At 34.0% G+C, this 13847-nt stretch overlaps 1 protein-coding gene across 1 annotated transcript in view; it reads left to right on the top strand.

Annotated features, from left to right (window-relative positions):
• ERBB4 (erb-b2 receptor tyrosine kinase 4) overlaps positions 1-13847 on the top strand; it is a 1304701-nt gene that overhangs the window by 959757 nt on the left and 331097 nt on the right. Inside the window, exons 10-12 of the mRNA XM_006140094.3 lie at positions 402-475; positions 1541-1631; positions 4219-4418. Of these exons, the coding sequence (XP_006140156.1) occupies positions 402-475; positions 1541-1631; positions 4219-4418 (365 nt within the window). The remainder of the gene's footprint in view (positions 1-401; positions 476-1540; positions 1632-4218; positions 4419-13847) is intronic.

Here is a 13847-nt window from a genome sequence, read left to right as displayed (position 1 = left end):
TTGAAGAACTTGAAAACCAAGTGTTCTCAATAAAATGTAATTATTTTTCAGATTCTATTCTGAATTAAGAATAAACATTCATAATCAAAATAAAATAAAATAGTTCACATATGGACTTGCTATCTTTGGAAATTTATTCAGAAAAATTGAAATGAATCCATTGTTGTTGATTTAGAATATTATTTTGTGCAAAACTTATATTCCGTGTCAACAAAAATGTCCAAAAAACACTTATTAATCCCCTTCCACATCTAGTATAGAACAATTTAAACAAAACATTGCTAACCTTTTTATTGCTAATTAAAATACGGTTTGAAGAAAATAACTATCATCACATTTCTCATATTTTCACTCCTCTATCAAATTTTAAATTTCGCTCCATCTTTTCTTGATTTTTTCAGAGACCCTTACAATGCAATTGAAGCCATAGACCCAGAGAAATTGAATATCTTTCGGACAGTCAGAGAGATAACAGGTAATTTTTTGAAGGCAATTGCTGTGATATGAATTATCTGATTTTCAGTGTGTGTGTTTTTCTAACATTACATGAAATTAGAATCAGCTACTTATTTTAAAAGCAAATTTTAATTTGTAAAACCCCCATATCATTTTCAAGCCAGCCTTGTAGCCTAGTAGCTAAAAGTGCTGGATCTGACGTTGTTCAGCATGGGTTGAATTCTGCCCCAGCAGTTTTAAAATAAAATACATGAGCACACGTGTGTGTGCACCCCCGAATCCCAGGAGGATGGAGAAATGGATGAGAAGGGACTGTGATGTGACCATTAGAGAGAGTACTTTTTCTCTCTGTCTCTGTCTCTCTTTTTCTCAGGTGAGTGCATGTACCCTCTGGCAATTAAAGAAAAAAAACAAAAACTCATGTAATTTTGAACATGATCTGTCTTACCTCTCCACTTATGTGCACATTTTGAAAGACCATGAAATTAATTACTAAACTATCATATCTTTTAATTTTTTGCAATACTGTTTTTGCAAGTGTCAACTGATCTGCAAACCCTGCGGTCGACTACGTGGGAGTCCAGCAACATAGCCATTATGCCAACTGCTGGTCCCATAAACCAATGTTCATTAGATTTCTATTTACTTTTTCATAAAAGAACTTTGAAGCATAGGTATAGCATTCATTTGGTACATATTTATTGAACACCTAATATATGCTATTATTGTATGATATATGAATTGGACATGATTTGCCACCAAAGAATGTAAAATCCAATGCCAAAGTCGGAAATGACTATAAATGCCTTAGATTGCAAGCTAGATACTGATGACATAAATGGACAGATAAAGTGGTAAACAATTTTAGAGAAGCTGAAATTATATTTTTCTCTTTATCTAGTGTGACTACATTTCTTTTGCATTTCTAAGAATAAACCAAATTGTCATTTGCTTCTTGTAACATGTACAGTTTTATGATTCGTGGATTCATGCTACTCATTATTCTAATATCAATTATTTATTCAGTATTGTATTATTAAGACAATGATATTCTGATTTATATTCACTGTCTTTCCATTTGTAGGTTTCTTGAACATACAGTCATGGCCCCCAAACATGACCGACTTTAGTGTTTTTTCCAACTTAGTGACCATTGGTGGAAGAGTGCTCTATAGGTAAGTGTATATGCTTAAAGCTGTAGGTGTCCCAAATTCTAAGAGTAGCACTGTGTGTGCATTAAGTCAAAAGATTCAGTCTTATTGTTTTAAAGATTCTGTGAATATTATGTCTCACCTTTAATTCCAAAGATAATTCAATAAAGACACCTATAAGGATGATATAAAGTATATAGAATGAATAGCTTAATCAGCCTATCACTTAGTGGTTTGCAGGTATGAAATATGTGATATGTATCATGAAGCTGAACTTTCTTTTGGATCATATGTTATCACAAATACAAGAGAGTTTGGTGACCTGGTAATGTCTAAGGAGTGTGAGATATAAATGGTGTTGTATCAAAAGGATGTTTTTGTCTCTAGTACTGTCATGTGAACCATGCATCATAAGGCTGATGTTTGAGAGACCAGACCACCACTCTTCATGCAATGCTGGTTAATAAATGGACAGGAAAATTAGAGTTTAAAAGGACATTGTTCTAAAATTCTAATCTCCATATTTTAAATTCACATGATAAAAATAAATATCTTAGTCTTTAATAAGCCATGACTTTTATTTTAAATTTATCACAGATTTCATTTTTATGAAGTCTTATTCAAAAATGATTAAAAGTTGATTTACATAAGGAGATTTATGTTTAATTTGTCTGCTTAAATCTGAATGATGTGTAAAAGCAATACTATCACTGAATATTTTATAATGAAGTTCTGTAGAAAATGCAGATATATTAGTAAGATATTTCAAAAAAGGGGAAAGGGGCTTAATAAAAAAGGAGAGTTGAGGGATCCAATTTATTCAAATGTGTTATTTGCAAACAAGTTTTATACCCGATGAATAAAATGTTATAAATCAGTCAATACATTGCATTGATACAATACATTGCATTGTAACGACCAACTTAAGGTGGGAGCAGTATTTGGGAGAATGAATTGTATCTCAGTCTTTATCATTGAACACACATACACACAGAGTTCTATTCTGTTCTGTGACTAATAAAAGAAAATACCTGAAGCTGGGTGATTTTTTTTTTTTCCTGAGAGTTTTTTTTCTGTGGGGCGCATGCGCTCTCCAGAAAGACAGAGAGAGACAGAGAGATAGAAAGTGAGAAATCATCCCCCTGAGGGGGATGTCCATGCTGCAATTCCTTCTCCTCCATTCTCCTCTCCGGATCTTGGGCACTCATGCACATGCATCTGGCATGAGTTTAAGCCACCAGGTCTGGGACGCGAACCGTGGTCGACTACATGGGAGTTCAGCGACATAGCCATTAGGCTGCTGGTCCCAAAGCTGTGTGATTTTTAAGAATAGAGGTTTATTTAGTTCATAGTTTGGAGGTAAATAATAAAGTTGCCACTGATGCAGGTTTTCTGGCTACAGCACAACATAGGCATATCACTTTTCTTATAAACCCACCAAGAATCAACTACGGAGGCCCCACTGTTATGGCCTTATCCTAGTCTCATCCCAAGAGCCCCACTGTTCCACACCATGTTGGACTGAGTTTTTATCTCATAATCCCATTACAATGGCTCAACACACAAATATGGGCAGGGGACATAGTCAAACAATGGCACATAGTCAAACAATGGCACATTTGCACAACACTTCACATGACAAACAATTTTAAATATTAACAGCAAAGTATACATTAATTATAAAATAAAATTATTTTGAAAAGGGGGAGAGCTTTGATCTTCAAAATATAAATAATGTCTATTAGTTGATTGAAATGTGAAAAAGCATATTTATTATTTACAGACTAGAAAAGAAAAATAATTACAAAAATGTTAACTATGTTAAAATAAAAACAATTTCCTTGAAATGATAATTGGTTTATACAGAGTAGTTGTTCTTTAATTTTTAGGGAGGTTTTCCCCAGTTGCTTAAGCCTTCTGAGTATTTTTCTAATTTTAGTTTAATTTTATTCTTCACTTTAATTTTAATGTCTTATGAGCTTATATATTCTTAAACTATTATAATTCTTTGGTTTCTGAGTTATAAATTAAAACTAAATATCTATACCATAGTCATTTAATGTTGCCATCAGAAAGCTTGTCTAAACCTCTTACATAGTTATAGTAAAATTTGTATCTTACTTTGGGTAGATGAGCAATCATTTTATAAAAATGAATTTAGTATTAATACAAGATTTTTATTATTTGACTGGGGGAGAGAAAACAGATATTTTGGTAGTAAATACATGTATAGAAATAAACATATAAAAGGGGACTTCCAAATTTCTTAGAAAAATGGAATTAAGGCATGAATTTATTTTGATGAAAAAAATTTTAAAATCTACCGCCTTTTTCATGATATGAATTTCCCATAAACTTTTGAAGAAGCTTCATGTTGTCAATATTCATAATTCTAAACAAATGGACATTTTACTGATAGAAGTCAAACTATATGCTTAAATTGACAGTCTTATAATGTGTAAAGAAGAAAATATTCTGAGCATACATTTATTGATTCAACGTCTATTTATGCTCCATTAACATTCTTTTTGGAATGAGATCTGACATCTTCATTTTATGGCCAGAAAATATTTATTATTTTTTTTCCATTTTCCGTCTCTTCCCTCTTTAGTGGCCTCTCCTTGCTTATCCTCAAGCAACAGGGCATCACCTCTCTTCAGTTTCAGTCCCTGAAGGAAATTAGCGCAGGAAACATCTATATTACCGACAACAGCAACCTGTGTTATTATCATACCATTAATTGGACTACGCTCTTCAGCACGATCAACCAAAGAATAGTGATTCGGGACAATAGGAAAGCTGAAAACTGTAGTAAGTACATTATCCAGACATTTAAAATATGGAATCTTTAAAATTTTTCTCCCATGCCACATTGAACCAAATAGAAATAATAACACATCAGAATCATTGCCCTGTTATCCCGACCTTCAAGAAGGAGGAGAGTAGGATTTTTTTAATTATTATTATTTTTTAATTTCATTTTCTTTTGTACATTCAATCACATTATTATTTGGCTTACAAAATGGATATTTCAACAGGTGAACATTTCTCCCTAGTACATTTGATAGAACTACAAAATATCTTCAACAGATAATACCACACTTCTTTGTGCCATTAATGCTTTGCCTCCTTATTTTTCTTCTAAATGTCCTTACTGTAGAGAGGAAAATAGAGAGAGAGAAAGGGTGAAAGTGAGAAATCACCCCCGACAGGGGATGACCGTGCAGCAATCCATTCTCCTCTGTTCTTTTCTCGGGATTTTGAGCACACATGCACACGCACCCTTATGTTTTTCAAGCCACTGGGTCCAGTACTCAAACTTCATGGTCAGCTCTGTTGGATCCAGTGCCTTAATCACCATGCCAATGGCTGGCCCAAAGCTATTTTTTTAAAAAAAACTTATAAACTCTTAAGATGACAACATGATTAGTTAACTGAATTAAGTAGTCAGTGAATTAATCTATTTATAATACCCTACTTTGCAGTGAAGTAGTCAGTGAACCAATTTATTTGTACCTCTCCAACTTGTTCCAGAAAGGACTTAAGGCAACTCAAGCTAGCAATTTTCATAAAATAGGGTCATAATTTATGAACTGACTTAAATTTTAACTATTTTTCTGCTGTTGTTTATTTATTTTATTTATGTTAGGGAGCTTGTGCATGTACATGAGAAACAGAAGAGAGAAAAAGAAAGAGAAAGTACACTTAATAGGGTCTGGATACCCCATGAACTCCTCCCCATAGTGCTCCAGCTTGTCAGAATCTTGAGCACATGTGCCCTGGCATGTTTCAAGTTGATGAGGCTAAGGATCCAAACCCAAGGTCAGCGCTGCAATTTGATATGCTACAGAGATTTAGACCTATTTTAGCTGTTTTTTTCTTTGCCAGAGGGCGCACATGCTCATAGGAGAGACAGGAAGGGCATGTGTGCTAATAAGAGAGAGAGGAAGAGGGAGAAAGTATCCCTCAGTGGAGCTTGGTCATGTCACAATCCCTCCTTCTGCATGTCTACATCCTGTTGATATTTCGGGCACACACACACACGCGCGATTTCGGGCACACATTCCCAACATGTTCTCTAAGCTGCCAGGCTGGGATTTGAACTGCAGTTGACCATATGGGACCCAGATCTCTTTTCTATTTTCCTGAGAAAGGAAATCTCTTGCAACATAAGACTCTTGCTTTGAGTTCTTTCATTCTTTTGTTCCACACATATTAAAGAAATATGAAATGTAATAATGTATCAAAATGTGCATGCCATATTGAATGAGATTTGTCCCTTCATTTAACCTGGATTATTTACTTGGGTTTATACATTGCTGGCTCCTGAGGGAAAGGTTTTTTTCTTTCGGTAATACCATAACTTTTTACCTCACATTTCTATACGTGTATGTGTAAATGTTCTGGACAAAGCAGATGATTCATGGCAGTAAAGTAGAATCTTCTTCAGCACTGATTTATAAATATTCCCCCAAGGCAGGATTGTACCTCTTTTATTACTATTTTCTTCAAAACACACAAAAGATGTACCTTCACAATTTAAAGATATATGGAACTGTAAGACAAAAATACTAAAGGAAAACATAAAAGAACCATAGAAAAACATTTCTTTCTGACATATTCAATCAGTTTACAAATCTATAAACATTCCTATTTGCTTATCTTTTTCATACCTGAGCAAAAAAGCAAATAGAAAGAAGGACATACAGAAGGAAATTAAATGTAGAAAAATGAGATGGGGGGAAAAAAAGGTGCAACTCTCATAAACCACATATTATTCCTACCTCTTTAAGATTTCTGCACTTTTCAAGTAATCAAAAGAGACGAAATAATAAACTAAACATCTTAGATGTCCTTAGCCTTTCAGCATTATCATGCCTTTTGGACTGAGTTTAGCATCTTTTCAGTTCATGAGTCTATTTTTTTGTTCTTTGTGCATTTACAGTTTGCAGTTTGGAGAAGAACTGAAGCAGTTAGGAGAAACAGTTTTGTGATGCTATCATGTAAAATCAAACACATCATTTTTCATTTTAACATCTCGGAATAAATAAATTTTGCATGAAATCCATTTATCAAGATTTGGACTTTAGTCTCACAGAACATTGGATCCATGAAAATCTCATATGCCTGCATTGTCAGAAATGTAATTACCCTGTAAACTTGACCTCAGAGATGATGCTGCTGATGTTAACAATGATCTTACAGTGGTCCTTCACATATGATTAACAACTTTGGGTCACCCACAGGGTTATCTGTAAGTGGGAAGGTCTAAATATTTGCTTCATTGTAAACACACTGTGCATATTGGATTCTTAGAGAGTTGCCTTTTGTATGATGTCATGCACACTCAAGATATGCATCAGCATACACATATATTCACTACACAATCTAAGCATATATACACATAAAGACATGCATGTAGGAACCAGCAGTTAGTGTAAGGGCTATGTTGCTGGACTCCCATGTAGCTGACCACAGTTCAAGTCTCAGACCCATGGCTTAAACTCACACTGGGCATGTGTGCATGCATGTCCAAGATCCCAAGAGGAGAATGGAGAAGAAGGGATTGTGACATGGCCATCCCCCCTGGGGAGTGATTTCTCACTTTCTGTCTCTCTGTTTCTCTCTGTCTTTCTGGTAAGCACGCACACCCTATAGCAAATATCTCTCCCCCCCCCAAAAAAAAAAGACATACATGTGTTTATGTGCATGGGCATGCAACATATGTGCACATGCATATACTTAGAGTATATGCCCATGCACGCATACCCATGCATACTCACCTCCATATCGCACCATCATCATAAAATATTCTGAGCTAAATCTGGGAATTGGCTCGTTAACTTTAAAGAAAAGTCAGCCATTCATTTATAACACTGTCTTTTCCAGTTCAACATGATTTAAAACAATAATGACAATAAAAGAGAAAATTCACCTCATCTGTAAAGGGTGACAGTGGCTTGAGCAATCTTAACTCTTTTAAGTAAAACATTTCAAAGGAGACTTAATGGTTTGAAGAGATTGAGAGTCACCCTATGAAATGAAAAATAAGAACATTTTCTGCCTCCTTTGTCTATATGGATGTGACAGGAACAAAATGACAGTACTCAGTGAAAGAAGTTTAGGGTATGTTTATAAGGGTACTCAAAGGTTTTTAAATATTTAAGCATAGAGCTGGCCCTGTAGCATAGGTAAGTGCTTTGTGGAGGAAGCTGGATCCCACATGACTAACCATTGTTCTAATCCCAGTCCTGGTGGCTTGAGAAAACATGCTGGGCACATGGGCACACTTGTCCAGGATTCTGACAGGAAGGAGGAATAGAAGAACAGGGATTATGGGGTGACTAACCTCCACTAAGGACTCATACCCATGTGCCATATGGAAGAAAAAAATAAAAAGTGTAAGCATAGATTTTTAACATGAAAATATAAACAGCATAGAGATAAATATTTACACTAACCATTCAGAGTTTCATTTGAACTCATATGTCTTACATGTTAAAAATATATGTACATACTGTTAAACCCAAAATAAAAGAGAAATTTAATTCCTTATTGATTTTTCAAAATGAAAATAATTTTATTTTTCCAGTTACAAAAATAACTTTCTCATTGTTGGAAATCAAACCACATGTAAAGAAGATAGAGTTTTGTTTTGTGACCATGATGAAGTTAATGGAAAATGGAAGTTCCTTTGTAATATACACATAGCTGTAAAAATTGAAAAGTATTTTCTTATATAAATGAGCTATACTACATATATGATTCCACTTAATATATTGTGAAAATTTCACCTGCCAATATAATAATCTCTCATTTTTTTCAAAAATGTTTACTGGGTCCAGACCATGGTATGGTGGTTCAGGGGGTTGGATCTGAAACCCACCATGGGCCAACTGTATAGTTTGAGTCCTCAACCTGATGACTTGAAAAACATGCCAGGTGTATGTGTGTGTATGCCGACAATCTGAAGAAGAATGGAGGAGAAGGTACTACCACATGACCATCTCCATGGGGGGCTTTATTGTGTTACTTCTTTCTCTTGCTCTCTGGCAAGGGCACATGCTTGCTAGCAAATTAAAAACAAACAAACAAAAACAAGTGCTTATTGAATGAGTACCACATTGATTTAAATTATTTTCAATATTTAATATTGTTACTACTTCCATAATTGTTTTTCTAGCTCATAAAATATTTTGTGATATGCAATTATTTCCTGAGGCTAAAAACATAGATGTAGAATTTATGTATAAATAAATGTGCATAAAATTTTTCTTAAATATTGTTGCATCATCCTTCAAAAATAGTTCATCAGGTTATACTTGTCCCAAACACTGTATGCTAGAAATATTTTCCAGCACACTTCATAGTACTAGATCTTATCCACAAAATTACATTTCAGTTCCTGAAACAAGAAAAAGTGAGGTCTTTTAAATTTAGGTGTTTCAGGTTGACATTTTGACTCTGTTTATACCACTTGATCATTTATATCTTTTTTCATGTAAATTACTTTATCTATGTCATCAATGAACTTCATCTTTGTTCAGTTTGATAGTCTTCCTTCTGGATTTGAAATAACTACTCTCAAATTAAACACGCTTCTATTTTTCATATATACTGCAAATGCATTTTCCTTTTATATTTAATTTTAAACATTTGGTCTTTTTTAAAAAAGATTTTTGTTATAAGGCATGTGTGCTTCCCAGGAAGACAGAGAGAGATGGAGAGACAGAAAGCAAGAGATAACTCCCCCCCATCCCGAAGGAATAGCCATGCTGCAATCCTTCCTCCTAAATTCTCCCCTTGAGATTTTTGGGCACCCACTCACACAAGTCCAGCATGAGTTTCTAGGGCTTAAACCGTGGTCGACTACATGGGAGTCCATCGACATAACCATATGCCACCTGCTGGTCCCTAAACATTTTGTCTTTCAATAAACTTTAACTAGTAAAATAAACTTTACCTAGTTAAGTGACTAGATTGTTCTTTTCCTTGCTTATGTTTTTGATTTTAACATATACTTACCTAGTTCTTTTCTTCTAGAACTTTAAAAATTATATTATAATTTTAATTCACTTGGAAGTTTGGTATAATATATACATATTTTTCTAAAGAGCACATGTGCTTGTCTACGAAACAGAGAGAGACAGAGAAATAGAAAGTGAGAAATTACTTCCCAGAGGGGGTGGTCAGGCCACAATCCCTTCTCCTCCATTTCCCTCTCAGGAATTTGGACACACATGCACATATATCCAGGGTGAATTTCAAGCCACCAGGTCTGGGATTCAGACTGTGATCAGTCAAGTGGAAGCCCAGCAACATAACATTTTCCCAACTGCTGGTCCCTGGTATAGTATATTTTTAATCAATTGCTTATTATATTGATCCAACATGATTTATTGAGCATTACACCTATCCTTAGTAGTTTTAGGTGTCTGCAATATTTCAGCCAAATAATCAGCTTAAAAGCTGCCAGATTGAGGCTGGCAGGTGGTGTGGTGGTTAGAGGCGTTAGACTCCCACATGGCTGACCGAAGTTCAAGTTCCAGACCTGGTAGTTTACTTTCCTCACTTTCTCCCTCTCTATCTTTCTCTTATGTAATTGGAAAATAATAATAAATAAAAATAAATAAAATAATTCTTAAAAAAGGAAAAAAAAAACTACTAGACAATCTTTCAGCCTATCTACATAGTTTAATTTAATCATACCAACCACCCTGTAAGGTATAACAATTTTCATTATGCAGAAAGAATACATATGTTAAGACCTTTGGTAAACTATTTAACTTCTCTGTGAATCAAATTTATAATTTGAAAATGCAGGTGATATGAGTATTTACCTCAATGCATACTGAGCTCAAGGTATGTGCTTTATATGTGGTAGTTATGATTATTATAATCATTTAAAAATCATGTTATTTTCTTATTAAAATTGATGACATATAATCCACTTACATATGAACTCACTATATGGTATAAATATACAATATTTAACATTTTCTTTATGAGCAATAACTCCTTGGAGGAAAAAAATGTAAAGACAAATGTCAAGACTTTTCCTTGTCTTAGGCAGAATAAAAATTTACTTTATTAAAGTGAGGAATAATGAAATGCCAAGACTTTTCCTTGTCTTAGGCAAAATTAAAAATTTACTTTATTAAAGTGAGGAATAATGAATTTGGAAGAAGCACATCAATAGGTGGTACACATGGTGAGAATAAGATTAATTATTATTATTTTTTAAATTTTATGTTCCTTCTATAGGGCATATGTGCTCACTGGAGAGAGACAGAGAGAGGAAAAAGGAGAAATCACCCCACACCCCAGGAGAATAGTAATGTCACACACAGTCTCTTATCCTCCGTTCTCCTCTTGAGATTTTGGGTACACATGCCCAGCATGATTTCCAAACCATGAGATCAGGGACTCAAGCCATGGTCAGCCATGTAAAAGTTCAGGGCTTTAGCCACTATGCCACCTGCTGCCTCTAAATAAGAGTAATTATTAGTAAGAGGTAAGACATTGAAGAATTTTTAATGATCTTCTGAAATCTTAAAGTCTATGCATAAAAAGTTACATGCAATCCAATGTAGTATAAGCAAGATTATGCTGAGAGTAAAAAATAATAATAATAAAAAGTCTATGCTTAAGAATAATTTAAAATAGGATTTTTTTCTCTTCTAATTAAAATATTTTAAAATTGGTTTTCTGATAAGTAATAGACTAATAGACTTATTAATTTAGAAAGTCTTCAAAATATGAATTTCAGGTTAATGGTTCAGGATTTAATTATTTCATAATAATGATTTTTTAACATACTAATATAAAAAGAAAATAAATTTTACATTTATCTCTGGTTTTGTTGTTCCTGAAATTTGATAATAGAAAAATCCACTTCGTTAAATAAGAGTCTAGGAAAAGGAAATTGCAAAACTATACTTAATTGCTAATGCTAATCACTCTGGATGGCAATGTGAACCAAATTTACGGTGAGGCACTGTGTTTCCAGAATTTACTGGGAAAGAGGTGAGGAAGGAATAGATTCTGACACAAGTGGAAAGCAAACAATATCTTTTTAACATATTCTTTTATTTCCCTTCCCACCTCTGGTAACTACAACAACATCAGCAAAATAGTAAGCATTATACTTTCTATAGTAACAAGTTTTAGCTTTCTATAAAATCACAGTGCAATTGATATCATCATCCTCTCTAATATGTTGTATACTCTAGACAATGAATTTTGATTTTAAGTCAAGGTCTACTTATTTTAAGAAAATATTACTAAGGTGGAAGATTTATTTATTTATTTTTTGTCCATTCAATGTCTTTTGCCTTTTAATTGTGCATTCCTAGCCCATTCCCATACCATCTTGGGTAAATGTATGTTGTTAAGCAGAATGCTGCCTTTCAGGCTTGCAGAATCACACTTTGATCATAAAAGCCTACCTTTACTGGAAAATTAGTGAACTCTGTCCACTTCTCATTAAAGGATAGCTTAGGGGCCGGCAGGTGGCGTGGTGGTTGAGTGCACTGGACTCCCACATAGCTGACTGCAGTTCAAGTCCTGGACTGGCAGCTTGCTTCCTTGGTTACTTTCTCTCTCTCTCTCTTTCTCTCTCTCTTTCTGTTCCTCTCTAGTCCAATTAAAATAAATACATAAAGTTGAATAAAGTTAAAGTTAAAAAAAGATAGCTTAGTATAACCTATAAAATGCATAATTTAGAATATGGTGAAGTCTCTGTGCTCCCAAGCAATCAGAAATAGAAACTTTCTATTATAGTTATAAAATTTTGTTTTTAAAATGACCAAAGTAATAATGAGTATACTGTTCTTTGTAAAAACTAAAATTTTCTTATTGTATTTGAACTAGCACAATGCCTGATTACTAACAATGGTACAAAATTTTCCCTATCTTTCAATCAAAAGGCTAATAAGCGGTTACGATTGCCAATTAGTTTCAGAAATGATACCCCTTGTATTTTGTAATCTAGAAATTCTAAAGTAATAAAGAGCTCTCAACAATAAAATGCAGGATTATTGTAGATTTCAGTTTTCATTACAAATGACAATATTTTAATTTTATTTTCCTGTAGATCAGTTGTAAAATTTTAAGTTAAACCTGTAATTACTAAAAATGCAGAATGCTGGACTCCAGTTTCCAGAAATTCTCATTTAGACAGCTTTGTAGGTTGTATTGTGTCCCCTCAATGAAGACACACTGAAGTTCTAATCCGTCGTTCATATGAATTTATTTGGAAATAGGGTATTTGAAGATGTAATAAAAATGTAGGTTAAGACAAGGTCGCTATAGAGTAGCTGGGTCTTTAATGACTAATACCTTTATAAGAAGGGGAAGAGGCAGAGAGACAGACATGCAGAGAGAAGAAAGCATTTGAGAACTGTATACACACTCAGAGGGAAGACAAGTACGTCATGGTGGGAGGCAAAGATCAGAGTGAGGAAGCTGCAAGCCAACCAACACCAAGGGTTGCTGACGACCACCCAAAGCTAGAGGAGATGCAGAGGACAGATTTTTTTTCCTCTGAGCCCCCAACAAGGAACCGACCTGGTGACACCTTGATTTGGAATTCTCATCTCTAGAACTGTGAAGAATATATTTCTGTTGCTTTATGCCACCCAGTTTATGACACTTTGGTATGCCAGTCCCATAAATGGAGAACAGACAGTGTGCTGTGGGTGAGACCTAGGATTCTGCATTTTTAAGACACACCAGATTACTCCAGTACAGGTGCCTGTGGGAAATGTCTTGGATTAACTCTTCTGTTACAATTCCTAATAGTCACCATATGATTCTATAGTCAGGAATGTATTGAAATTATGCTGTTCTGAAATTATGCATTTCTTCCTAGGAGAGTCTATTCCTTCAAAAAGGACTTTGAGTAGGAATATATACTGAGTAACTTGAAACCATGTATTTAGTAACAAGTTTGGGGAGATAAAAATAGTAAATTTTAAAAAAGCATCCTGTAAATAGTGGCTGTTCTTTGCATTTATTAACAATAACACACTCAACAAAATAAAGGAAATATTTAATGATAGTTTCCACATTCATTGGGTAATTATAGTACAATATATATTATACCTATTAAATTTTATTTACTTTAGAGTTTCAACAAACTACTTACAAATTTATTTTACATTTTTTTAGTTAGTGTCTCTTTCTAGAGGTATTTTATAATATGCTCAGAATTCTAAACAAACATTTAATGATTAAAAT

This window comes from Tupaia chinensis, unplaced genomic scaffold (genome assembly GCF_000334495.1).
Source record: "Tupaia chinensis unplaced genomic scaffold, TupChi_1.0 Scaffold000018_1, whole genome shotgun sequence".
In the NCBI taxonomy this organism is placed as follows: domain Eukaryota; kingdom Metazoa; phylum Chordata; class Mammalia; order Scandentia; family Tupaiidae; genus Tupaia; species Tupaia belangeri.
Note: the sequence above shows the minus strand (reverse complement) of the source record. Positions and strands in the feature narration are given on the sequence as shown.